Source organism: Phoxinus phoxinus (genome assembly GCF_949152265.1).
Source record: "Phoxinus phoxinus genome assembly, chromosome: 14".
In the NCBI taxonomy this organism is placed as follows: domain Eukaryota; kingdom Metazoa; phylum Chordata; class Actinopteri; order Cypriniformes; family Leuciscidae; genus Phoxinus; species Phoxinus phoxinus.
Genome location: NC_136889.1, coordinates 18,650,087 through 18,662,716, shown reverse-complemented (window position 1 = coordinate 18,662,716; position 12,630 = coordinate 18,650,087). Strand labels below are relative to the sequence as shown.

Sequence of the window (12,630 nt, the reverse complement as noted above, 5' to 3'; positions counted from 1 at the left end):
CAGCTCTATCTTGTGTTTTCATGTGGCAAATGTAGAGTTTATGCTGTGTCAGTTCAAATACATTGTCCAGATTGTTGTTCATCAGTGTCTGTCTCTAGAGTAAGAGGAGTACATAAAGGCCTGGTTTACATTCATGCTTGGTGACCAGATCCTTTCAGACCAGTTTGTTCAAAAATGAAAACTGTCATCATTTACTCAACCTCTCACGTAATTCCTGGATGTCACAAAAGGAGATGTTTAGCAGAATACCCAATCCACTTTTACATATACTACAAAATGTTTTTAAAACAGAACAGAGCCACTTTTGAAGTGATTTTAGAATAAATTGTATTTCCTTTAGTGTAAACACTTTTTCCCCTTTTTTTTCTTCTAAAAGTTAAGATTATTCATTTTTTATATGAATATTAATCTTCAATCCGTGACAGATTCTGTGACTGTGAGCTGTGTTTACATGCGGGATAGAAATGGTGGCTAGCAAACAAAAACTATCTCTAGCGTTAATTTTGATCATGGCTTTCTTGAAAAGAAAAAGAAAAAACAAAGACGTGTGTGGAGCAACTGGTGGTTTATTGTTGTCTCACTCATTGCGTCATCAAGTTCTGCACTCCTAATAGTTTTTGATTTGACGGTTGTCGAAAGAGAAGCCACAATGCAAGACTGTGCCTCAACTTTTGTCGAAGGTAAAATGTGATCACAATGGTCATTAATCGGCTAATGGCGAACATGTCAAACTAGCGAGCACATTTTGGCCCAGGATTAGAGAAATCTCAAATTTTTTTTAAATCTTGCAATTTGTCTCAATTTTTCAGCCAAATCGTGGCAAAATCAATCAAATCAAACCAAAATCGTGTGAACCCGGCTTTAAATTATGTATTTTGTTGTGGAAATGACACATCTGATCTGACGCCCCCCCACACTGCTGAGAGTGACGGTTAGATAAAAATGTAAATATGTGCTGTGCGCTTTCCTCTCAATAACATACACAAACAACAAAACTGAGAAAACGGCAAGCATTTTAATAAAGCATTAGAAACGCATCTGATTATAGCAACGTGGTTATGTTTGCATAAGCTCTAGTCACGTCAAGTTTATTTATATATCACTTTATACAATAGACAGGTTTAAATCAAGCAGAAACGCTGACTAGTTAGGTAAGGTTTTCTCATTAAAATCAGAAGATTTCCTGTTAATTCAATAGAATGTGAGGGAATACCAAAATGCGGCGTGGTGCACATTAGATGTTTTAAAGGAGTAGTGGAATATAATTACAGTATTTTTACTTATAGCAGTTTGTTGTGCATTTGCAGTATACTCAATGTCTTTAGGCTACTTGTTTTTAATAACAAATACCATAGAAACAGTATAGTTACTTTTTGCTATGGTAGTGAGATGCAATGTGGGGTTTTACTTGTGGTTAACATGATCCAAATACTGTGGACGACCAAATCTTACCCTATAAAACAGCCCTTCTTGGAGATTTTGTAAAATATCATCTTTTTGTGTTGCATGGAAGAAATAAAGTGTGGAACAACACGAGAGTGAGTGAATGATGACAATTTACACGTTCATTTTTGTGTGTACCTTTAACATCTTGTTCTGTAAAGTCTGATTCAAAGATGGCCGTGCATAAAATCAATGCAGAAGCTTTGGCACCGGTTACACACTAGAGTGCTACTCTATATGATACACAGGTTTGTGCACAACGTAAAGGAACCAACAGCATGTGCGGAGAAATCTGGCTTCATCTACCACAAGGGTCATGAGTTTCTCCCTTTATTCTACCACTTCCCTGCCGACTGTGAGGCCTGTACCAAACCCCTGTGGAACATGTTCAAACCTCCCCTGGCTGTGGAATGCCAGAGATGCCAGATCAAATGCCACAAAGAGCACATGGACAAGAGAGATGAAGGTCTCAGACCCTGTGCTTCAGACCAGTTCAGCACTGGGTGAGAGGAGAACGCAACCGACCTGGAAGTTGGGATGGAGAAAGTATTGATGTTTATTGCAGAAAGCGTTAGGATGCTTCAGAAACATCATATAAGAGCATTGATGGTTTCAATCGCGCTGCCTAACTAGCACAATAACATTAATGGTGGCTAACCAGATGTAAAGCTTGAACAGTGTTACGCTGGGCTACTTTTTGTAACTTGGGATGCAAGGTGACCGCTTGGGCATTAACAAAGCACTTTTTCTCTTTTGCATCAAACTCAGGTTTTTAATTGTGAATAGTAACATTGAATTTAAAGGCAAAATACAAAAAGTATGCATCAGAAGATTTAAAACTTAAGTGGTTTAGCTCAGTTATAGTAATTGCCTCTAATGTGCAAAGGTGTAGCTTCACCTCAGCACACTACCTCACTGTGGGGAGCCTGGTGACGGCTTGGCTGAATGCTCTCTCCTCCGCCTGCAGGCCTCTGGATTTGGAGCTTCAGGACTGGCACTGGGCTCTGGATGACGTGGATGATGTAGATTATGACCACACGTTTAATTTCTGAGGAGCATGTTTAGAGTTGAAACAGGGTAACTGCTTACATAAGGGGCTCTGTTCCAAAACCTTGTAAGCCACCTATGTAGGCTGCATTTATATTGACATCAAATACACACTAAGGTAATCTTTACAAACATTACTGGTTTAATGAGATTATAATATTATAATGTTGTGATACCTCATTTTACTTTTTAATATCAAACATTTACCAAAAAAAAAAAAAAACTAGGCCTACCATTCAAAGTTTAATGTTTTTGAAAGAATATATTTATAATATATTTTATTCAGATTTTTTTAAATTTTAAAATGCAATTTATTCCTGATGGCAAATCAGAATTTTCAGAAGTATATGTAAGGGATAATGTACATCCAGCCGGTTGTTATCTCAGAATAAACCCAGACACGGTGATCAGGACCCCGATGAAAAGCGGAGGGGTTTATTCTGCGATAACTCTTATTACACGCTACTTGCCACATAAGTTAATAATTAGACATGAAATATTGATCCGAGTTGAAATATTTCATTAGCTCTTTAAATGCAAAGCTTCTGCGGAGAGAGCAGTTGCTAGCACGCCAAGTTCAAACTAGATGGACATTTGAAGGGATACGGTAGTCATACCACATATTACACGGCATTTCGCAACATACTGTACATAATTATGGGGATAAGAGATATTGATTAGAGATTAAACTGTTTTAAAATCGTACCTTTGTTATCTTATAATTCACAATAGTCGCAAAATGAAGCAAAATGAACGCAGAAGCTGCGTTTGAATTAAACTAAAGAGCGTGTCCATGATACTGGATGGCCTAATTAAATAACTGTGCACAAAATATTGATTTGACCAGAGTTTTAATATTTTATTAGCTCACCAAATGCAAAAATTCCACGAGGGAGGAAAAAAATTTCCTAGCAATTGCACCGACTTCAGTGACCGATACCCGGATGAGCCTGTGTTATTAGTTTTTAATGGTTGTTGTCGGGGAATAACAGATATTGGATGGTGCGATTGGCCAATCAGAATCCAGTATTCTACAGTGCCGAGTAATAAGTCTGAAATAGTCCATCCAAAATGACGAACAAAATAAGAGGCATCATAAATGTAAATCTCATCAATAAAAAGTTAGTTTTTATGATCTTAAGAGTATCATGTCATTAATAAAGTGCTACACTGAACTCTAGGCTGAACACTAGGTTTTGGAACAGTCAGCGAGTGCAGTGGGATTTGTTTGATGTTGAAGCAAATTTAAGCATGCGAGTGTGTTCATTCTTATTGGTGTGAAAGATTTGGCCAAGATGGGATATGGAGAGTTTTCCATAACCTAACAGACGTTTCTGTACCAATTCCTCTGCTCATAAACACCCTCTCCACACTCCAAACCCACAGGAAAGGCACGCTTGAATCCAAATCCAAATAGTTTCTCTAATCCTTTCCCATTTACTACTGAAGGAGAGGAGGTTTGTTCAGAGAATTGGTATTTGGCCTGCTTGTTTCTTATTTGACCTTTGACCCCTCTTGCCCTAGTCCCCCTCGACTGGACGCTCCAAAGATGAGGCGAGAAGACTCTTCCAACAGCATTCTGAACAAATGAGTCCATTGGCTTACCGTGTTTACAAAACTATAAGACATTTCAACTGTACTGTAAATGGAAAAAGAATGAGAGAATGTGCATCAAAACAGTATTTTTATTTTTAGGTCTTTCTTTGTTCCCTTTTGCAATAAAAGTTTGCAACTGTTGTGTGTTTGCAGGTGTATTAATCTGCTTCTCTTGAGCATGATGGCATGTACGCTGTGGTGCTTTTTTTTATTATTACCTTAGGATGTTTCTTTCCTCTTGGGTTAAAGCGTAGTGAAACTAACTTTCTCTTTCTCGATTTCTCCCTCTTTCTCTAGTTAACCTTATATTGGGAATCTGGTGCTGCTACATGGTGATTTGGGGTTCTTCCTGTCACATCAACAAAAGACCTTTGTCGTTACTTTTCGCACATTTTGGCAAATCCCCAAAAAAGTGAGAGATGCACAAATGTTGATGAAGGCTTTGCTGGCGTGATATGGCTTTTATTTTCTGGGCATGCGATGCGGTTGCTTCGACTTCAAGAGCACAACAGATCTACACAGAACTGAAGGGTCAGCGTCACACCAAACTTCTTATTCATTCAAGGCCAGAGTTGACCTGAACGCTAAGACTGAACCGGCCAGAGAATGTGGACGACAGCTGGTTCTGACTCTAGTCTTTTGTTTTATTTTTTATGGCTGAATATAGACGGTAGTGCAACACACACCACATAAACGGCTAAAAAACACCACTACATATGTTTCTCATTCCTTCATAAATGCAAGTGCAACTCTGGTGTTTCTTCTTGTAGAGTGTTTTTATCTTTATTTACCCCCACTGTGCGATCATACCTTCTTTGATCATGGATGCATCCCATAATGCTCTCCTGGACACATGTGCGGCTCACTCCCTAGAATGAGTTGACTGTAATCTGAGAAGGAACCTTTATTAATGGGTGTGATTAACAGGGACATCATCTAGATGTGAGCTGTGCATGTGGGCAGGAGTTTCTCAAACGTTTCCAGCTTTGACATTGATCTGCAGTCTGGTTTGGGCTGGTCATCTTATGAATTTGGTCATCGGCTGTTAAAAGTTGAAATTTAGATTTTCATGCTACGACTTGAAACTAAACCTTGCAAGCACATAACTGAAATGTTCATAAGACGGTGGAATGTCTAAAAACCATGTTTAAATTTACTAGAGAAGTTTTTTTTTTGTAGATGTTTTTTTTTTGTGATTTGAAGTGGTCAGTTTGTTTTTTTTGTGTATCTTCACCTTAGCAAACAGTGTGTATCTATGGGTGTGCTGTGAATGCATATCCGTGTTCTTTTACACGTTATATATATATATATATGAATATACAGCGTATATTTGACCTGCCATCTTACCAGTTGGTTTGCTATTTATACAGGTCTGGGCACTTTTTTTATTTTAAAGCGTTGCCTTCAGATTTGCATGTTTTATATTGATGTACTGTTTGACCATAAAATGAAAAGCATATGTAGCCGTGTTGTTTGGAGACCTTGTATAACATTTGCTTATTTTTGTAAACAAAAGTAGTCAGTTAAATAGGTATATAGCTGTGAATGTAGTAAAAGGAAGTAAAGTTTTAATATAAACAATGTGGTCATTCCTTTCTGTCTGCTTTTATCTCTCTCTCACACACACACACACTCGTCATCTGTACAGATACTAGTTATTGGATACACAAAGTCCTTTAAAAAAATTTTTACAGAATATTTTGTGTTAAAATATATATTTTGCTTTCATTATTTGGGGTAAGTTGATGATTACCATAAAAGAATGGTTCTGAAAATTGGTTCAATAAAATACAAAAGATCTATTAAAGTACTTGGGAAAGAGACAGTAGTGCTTTAGACCTTAAAATAATTGAAAAATTAATGAACATTTAAAGCTGCAGTCCATAACTTTTTGTGTTCAAAATTTACAAAAATGATATAATTAGAGTACACCATTAATGAATTTTACAAAGAGTGATTTTGTATTATCCTGAATCACTACAGTAAACCTATAATAAGTGTTTATGTTGGGACTATTTTAAACTGGTACGGGTCGTCCCACTGCGGAGTAGCCCAGTACCTGCGTGACTCGTCATAGAGAGAAATAGCTCCGGCTACAAAGTTCTTCCGCAAGACACATGCAGTTATGTTTATTAACTGCTAGAGCGCCAAAAGTAATAATATTGTACTTGAACTTTGTTTGATCTGAGTGACTTGAGTCATTTGTGGGTTTTTTCTTTAATAATATTATAAAGTGAATAGCCTTATCACAACATCAGTAATATGTAAAAGGTATCCAGTTCAGAAAACTCTGCCTTCATTATATCAGCATATGATACAGCTCAATACAAAACATTGCATATGTAAACATCATCCCTGTATGAACTACAGTAAACAAACAGTCTGATCAACAACCTGATATCATTCATCAATTTTAACAGTTCTTTAGCTGAAATTTGGTCCAAAACTATTTGCCTTTCTGAGAAGAAAAAGACAATTACTAAACTACGAACTTAAAAACCATAACAGTGTATCTGAACATGTACAAATGCAGGAACTTGAAACAACAGTTCAGGGAAGAAACCTCACTGGAAACAGAAGTATTAACAATGGAAGAATCAGCGGAGGGTATTATGAACATATGCACTGTTTCATAACACTATTTGGTCAGACTTCTGACGTGACAAATATAATTCATCAACTTGGTTTCCACAACATTCACATCTGAAATTCAAAGCAATTATACTGTAAAGAAAACGACTCTGCCCCGGCCACATCTCAAAACAAACTAGATTTGCATGTCCTGAAGAAAATACCAGTGCTTGCAAGGCAGAAAAATAGAAGTGTGGAAAAGTTTAAGCTGAACAGAAGAATAAAAGTGTAAAGGCGGGAAAAAAAAAGACTAAATAGATGCAAGGAAGATAAGACCAATCGCAGGTCATTATTCAAATAGATTTATGAAATCTATTCAATATGCAAATATTATCATCACTGTTGCATTTAAAATTTGATATTTTCTAAATGTAATAAGTATTACATTTACAAAAATAGATTAGCACACCTTAGATTCAGATTCTCTACAAGAAAGTGCCTTGCAAGCACTAAATAAATCATATGGAAAGCATTATGATAAAAAGTTTTTGGGTTGTAGTAGTACATACTTACCCAGTCAGTAAATCTCAACATCCTTTGCATTGCCATATAGAAAGTGCTACATCCAATAGCAACTGACTTGAATCCAGTTCATCTCTTTAAAAAGCCTCCAACCCCACACATAAACAATACATTGTATGCAACATAAAAGTGCGAAGTCTTAATCCTGTTTTATAGCATGGGGTTTGTAGTAGATGACTGTAACCGTGACCCACATGTTCAGAACGGTCATGACGACAAACCGAATGAGGACTGGAGGAGAAAGAGAGGAAAGGTAAAGATGACATCTTAACCAAACAATCAACACTTGAGCTCTTACTGACCTTGTGTGTCTGCTGTGGTGATGGCGGTGGTGAAGATCCGCGCTGACAGAGAGAGCAAACACTCAATATCAACATGACAGACTGGAGAAGTGCTTCATTTCCGTGTGTGTGTGTGTGTGTGTGTGTGTGACTTACCCATGCATGTGTATGTGGCCAGACCCCAGGTGAGAGTGCTGACCTGCCCAGAGTCCTTGGAGCGCCACAGACACTGAAGCTGTGCCAGTTTACTGCCGGCGCTGATGAATGTGCACAGACTCTGGAGAGAACGGCAAAAAAAATATTGTTTTAAAAAAAATAATGTCGTTTAACAGTAAGGGGACAGTAAGATTTGAAAGAAATTGCATTAAATTGATTATAAATGTCTTTACTGTCACTTTTGATGTTTCTATTTCAAATAAGTGCTGTTCTTTTGAGTTTTTTTTATTCATCAAATAATTCTGAAATGTATAATGGTTTCCCAAAAAACATTAAGTAGCGCAACTGTTTTCGACATGAATATGAATAATAATAATAAATGTTTCTTGGGCAGCAAATTAGCATATTAAAATGATTGTGTAATGATGTGAGACTGAAGACTGCTGAATATTCAGCTTGGCCATCATCACAGGAATATTGTGTTTTCAAATATATTCAAAAAGAAAACAATTATTTTATTTTGATAATATTTCACAATATTACTGTGTTTATACTGCATTTTTCATCAAATAAATGAAGTCTCTGTGACATTAAGAAATATTTCAGACCCCAAAACTTGTATAAAATTATCATACAATATTACACTGAGCAGTGTAGAATTTCTGTGCCACTAAATGCCATCTCTCGCTCTCTTTTTTTTTTTTTTTTGCATGACTGGACTGGACAACATTGGCTCAACCAATAGTTTGAGTAATTTATTCAATTCTGTTTAATACTATAATGATGCAAAAAGACGGTTTTCTTTTAATCTGAACCTATTATGTTCAAATTAAGATCAAGTGTAAATTTGACACTAATGCACATTCATATGAAGCAGTAATTGCATGTTCTCACCATGGCCAGATCAATCACCCACTTCTGTACTGTAAGAAGCTGCCATCCACCCACAAACCTGAATCTTGCAGTTAAGGAGATGGAAAACTACATACATTAAATATTTTAAATCAGGCAGGTTTTGAATGTTATTGGGACATTATTATAATAATTTTTTTTCACTCTGTGTCCAGAAAAATAGCATAACCTGACAATATGGACTTGAAGGATACAGTGCTGCGTATATGAGGCTGTGCTTCAGGTTTCTGTTGTAGTGCAGGATCAACAGGAGCACAATGACATCTGTGGACACACACGCTTGAACATAAGCACTCAGAACCCAAAGTCTCACTTGTGAATGAGCATCAGAATGTCGTCTCACCTTGTGCAATGAGGATGGGATACTCCAGGTATGTGAGGGGTGGGTAGTCATAGTACATCTGATAGGACATGAACACTAGAAACCTAAACACACACACACACACACACAAAAAGAGATAAAGAGTTTAGCTCTAAAATATATTACTGTTTTCTACGCAATCTCTTAAAACAATAAATAACGGTTTACAAACCCTCGATCACAAATCACCTTGAAAGTCATGGTTTGGGAAACCCTGCTTTATACAATATGTGACATTGTAATGTTGTGCAATGTAATGTTGACACTTATGTTGATGTGCATTGTGCATATGACAAAAATTAAATTAGATTTTTTTCATTCAATGTCATATGCCACGACCACATCAATAGCACTTTGATGCAGCTCATTCTGGATGTCTGCGTCTAGCGTAGGGCCTATTAGTCCTTAAAACATTCATTTCAATCTCCTGTCAGGGAAGTTCTTACCCGACCAGCTCCAGCAGAAGACTGTTCAAACTGACTCCAGCGCTCGTTCTGGCCCGCATCAGCACGAATATCTGCGGGAACTTCAGCACCATACACACGAACAGAGTGCTGAAGTTGGCCAAATTCAGCGTCAAGTTACCGTCCATCTCTGCAAACGTCTGGTCCTTTAATTCCCCTCTATTATCCGCTTCAGGGATTCTGGCACGAAGCGTGTCCAGCTGTTAGTATCTGAATCATAGACAGTAGATCGGAATCAACGCCACTTCCGCACACATCAGCGCGCGAGATTTGACCCTCCACAGCGCCCGTAGCTCACCGCTTCAGCTTGTTCTTGAGAGTGATGGTGATTTGGTGATTGATGATTGATTGATTGCGCTTACCAAATGAATAGCTTCGCAACATTCGCAACAAGTATGGTGACAAATATTCCTTCATTAAAAAAATATTAAAAATGATCAGGAATTCCCATTTAAAATGTACAATTACATGTTTTATGTTTTACAGATATTTAAATGTATCTACTCACTTTATTTTCCCTGGTTAAGTAGTGTAAGGTCTAACGAGTGTGCAAAATACATTAATAATAATAATAATATATATACTTTAAAATATGATTTATTTCAATTAATTACAACTGTTTCCAACATTGATAATAAATCAACATATTAATGATTTCTGAAGGATCATGCACTTAAGACTGGAGTAATGATGCTGTAAATGTAGCTTTACATCACAGAAATAAATTATATTTTAAAGTATATTAAAATAGAAAACCATTATTTTAAATTGTAATAATATTTCACAATATTACTGTTTATTCTGTACTTTTAATAAAATAGATGCAGGCTTGATGAGCATAAGAGTCTTCTTTCAAAAACATAAACAAATAGTAAAGTTTCCAAACTTTTGACTGCTACTGCATATATATATATATATATATATATATATATATATATATATATATATATATATATATATTAATGGCGAAAGGGGAATAATTCTTAGATTCAAATGTGAACATTGAGAAAGTTATTAATTTACCTTATTTACCGTTATTTACTTTTTTATATAGTTTCTGTCATTTTTGTTACACTTGTCTTTGGTGTTACGTTGTGTTGCAGCGTGTTGTGTTTGTTTTTAAAATGAGTTCTGTTTCTGTTCATGTTTGTGTTATTGAATTAAAACAAATGGATGTTATATATTGTATTGATTTTATTCGGCTTAGTGGTGTTTTGTGAGGATATTGTTGCCATGAATAAATCAAGCAATTGTTCAAGTTACAAAGTCAACATTGTTTGAGAATGACCAAAATGAATGAAATAAGCAATCTGAATAAAAAGGAAGAGCATTCTTGGAGAAATGAGAATTGAAGTGTGCCTCTATTTATTTGTTTTTAATAAGCAATTCACTGGGTTAAACAAATACTGTTACAACACAAAAATGATACATTTTAAAGCAACAAGTTTTATAACAACTTCATAATCAAAAGACAAGTTTATCTTTTTTTCTTTTCTCTTGCATGTCCTTAATTAAAATAAAATAAAAATCAAACAGACATACTTTTCATTGAGCAGCTTTGCTGCCTCTTGCTACCCTGTTCAAAGAACCATCTCTCTCGCTTTTTATTATTTGCAAATGCAAAGGCTTGCCAGTAATAAATAATACTATAAAATGTTCTGCAAGTACACAAAAAAGATTGAGAAACAACAACAAGGGTAAATGTACAAGGTTTCGGGGTGATAAGGGTGGGACGAGTGAGGGTGGGCAAATTGAACAAAATCTCAGATTCATACAGGACAGACAAAGCATCTATACATCCATACTAGCCAGATAACAAAGTTGATTTTATTATTCATGTGTGTGTGTGTGTGTTTGTTTACAAAGTTTTTTTTTTTTTAAACAAGCAGGCGTTGTTAATTACAGAGCACAAAGAATAATTAAGGCAGCTCAAATGTTCGCCTCGAAAAAGTTGAAACTCCTTAGAAACTGCAGTTTGCTCTTGTTATTTTACACAGACATAGTGCCTCTCACACAGAGTGCAGAAATACGATTTAGTTGTTGCATAATTCTGGCTGTTGTCAAAGCCATCCTCTTAATACCGCCAACAGGAATGATGGGAAAACAGGTTGTGATATTACTGACCCCTTTGCCACATACGTTATAAGATGAAAACTCACATCTAAGCTGCCTCTCGGTTTTTCCAGTTTTCTTGATTTTACATCATTGCAACAGAGCTGACATTGCTGTGAGTGTTGTTTTGTTTGAGTTGTTTAACACTGCTCGATGAGGGATGCACTGATTGATTGGTTTGGCTGGTATTTGAGTTGGGGTGTATGAGTTTCCACGTCTCCATCTTGTGGCTGATCTTTCACCACAGCAGTGCTCATGTTCCCCCCGTCTGATTAAACACAAGCCCTCCAAACATTTCAAACGCACTAATTTTGGTGAATGAAAAAGCCAAATGCTCTCTGTGTACCCAGCCTCAGGGCTGAAAGACACTTTGGCCTCTAAAACAGGCGCCTCTCATGTCAATCCTTTGAAACGCTCTTGGATTACAGTATTGCACTCAAGCTCTATGGTTTGTTATTTCAGTTCATTTTAACTCGTTGAGTCTCTCAACTGTCCTGCTTTGCTCTTGTTGACAGAGCACAATTCACTTCCCTCTAGTGGTCCAATGTTGCCATGTCGTTTTTTTTAAAGTCACTTACAAATATGGCAATTATTTTGGGTTTATTTCCAGATTCTTGTATTTATTTACATGAAAGTGTGACCTGACCACTAGTAGCAGTTGTTAAATATCTCCAACAACTGTTTGCAGCGCACTCCAAGTTTTCCTCCCATGTTTGTCAATTTTCAGTATAAAAACATTTTTAGACTTACAGCACCAATCAGCATATTAGAATGATTTCTGAAGGATCATGTGACACTGAAGACTGGAGTAATGATGCTGAAAGTCCAGCTTTGCCATCACAGGAATAAATTACATTTTAAATCGATCCCAAACTTTTTGAACGGTAGTGTATTTTTGTGAAATACATTTTGGGCTTGATTTATCAGACCAGGTTGAGTCTCTTTTTAGAACGATCTGGCAACCCTATAATGGACACACTGAATATTTCTCACTCTGAAAACTCAGGACCACTTTCTATTTAAAAAGTGCAAGACAGCAAATAAAAATGGTTAAGTATTTTTTTTAACGACTGTTTTGTGGCCATATAATAGTTGACACAGTTTT

General features: G+C 36.4%; 2 protein-coding genes across 5 annotated transcripts in view; one reads left to right on the top strand and one right to left on the bottom strand.

Annotated features, from left to right (window-relative positions):
- rock2a (rho-associated, coiled-coil containing protein kinase 2a) overlaps positions 1–5,679 on the top strand; it is a 53,037-nt gene extending 47,358 nt beyond the window's left edge. The window contains exons 31-32 of one of the 3 annotated variants that reach the window (XM_079635174.1): positions 1,692–1,946; positions 4,015–4,219. In XM_079635174.1, coding sequence (XP_079491300.1) covers positions 1,692–1,946; positions 4,015–4,081 — 322 coding nt within the window. In that variant the 3' untranslated portion in view covers positions 4,082–4,219. Of the gene's footprint in view, positions 1–1,691; positions 1,947–4,014 lie in introns of all 3 variants that reach the window. The other 2 variants (XM_079635176.1, XM_079635175.1) reach the window with 2 other exon arrangements.
- A 368-nt stretch (positions 5,680–6,047) lies between these two features.
- On the bottom strand, positions 6,048–9,875 carry slc66a3 (solute carrier family 66 member 3). 2 transcript variants are annotated; one of them, XR_013800199.1, is made up of 8 exons: positions 9,396–9,752; positions 8,932–9,014; positions 8,783–8,852; positions 8,571–8,628; positions 7,677–7,797; positions 7,542–7,583; positions 7,231–7,470; positions 6,170–6,789 (listed from the first exon to the last, which is right to left on the bottom strand). XR_013800199.1 is itself a non-coding variant. In XM_079635177.1 (7 exons), the coding sequence occupies exons 1-7, from the start codon at positions 9,539–9,541 to the stop codon at positions 7,379–7,381; spliced, it is 612 nt and encodes a 203-aa protein (XP_079491303.1). In that variant the 5' UTR covers positions 9,542–9,875; the 3' UTR covers positions 6,048–7,378. The 2 variants fall into 2 exon arrangements, 1 of the variants encoding a protein (XP_079491303.1); XM_079635177.1 differs by having other exon boundaries at positions 6,048–7,470; positions 9,396–9,875.
- Positions 9,876–12,630: the final 2,755 nt, after the last annotated feature.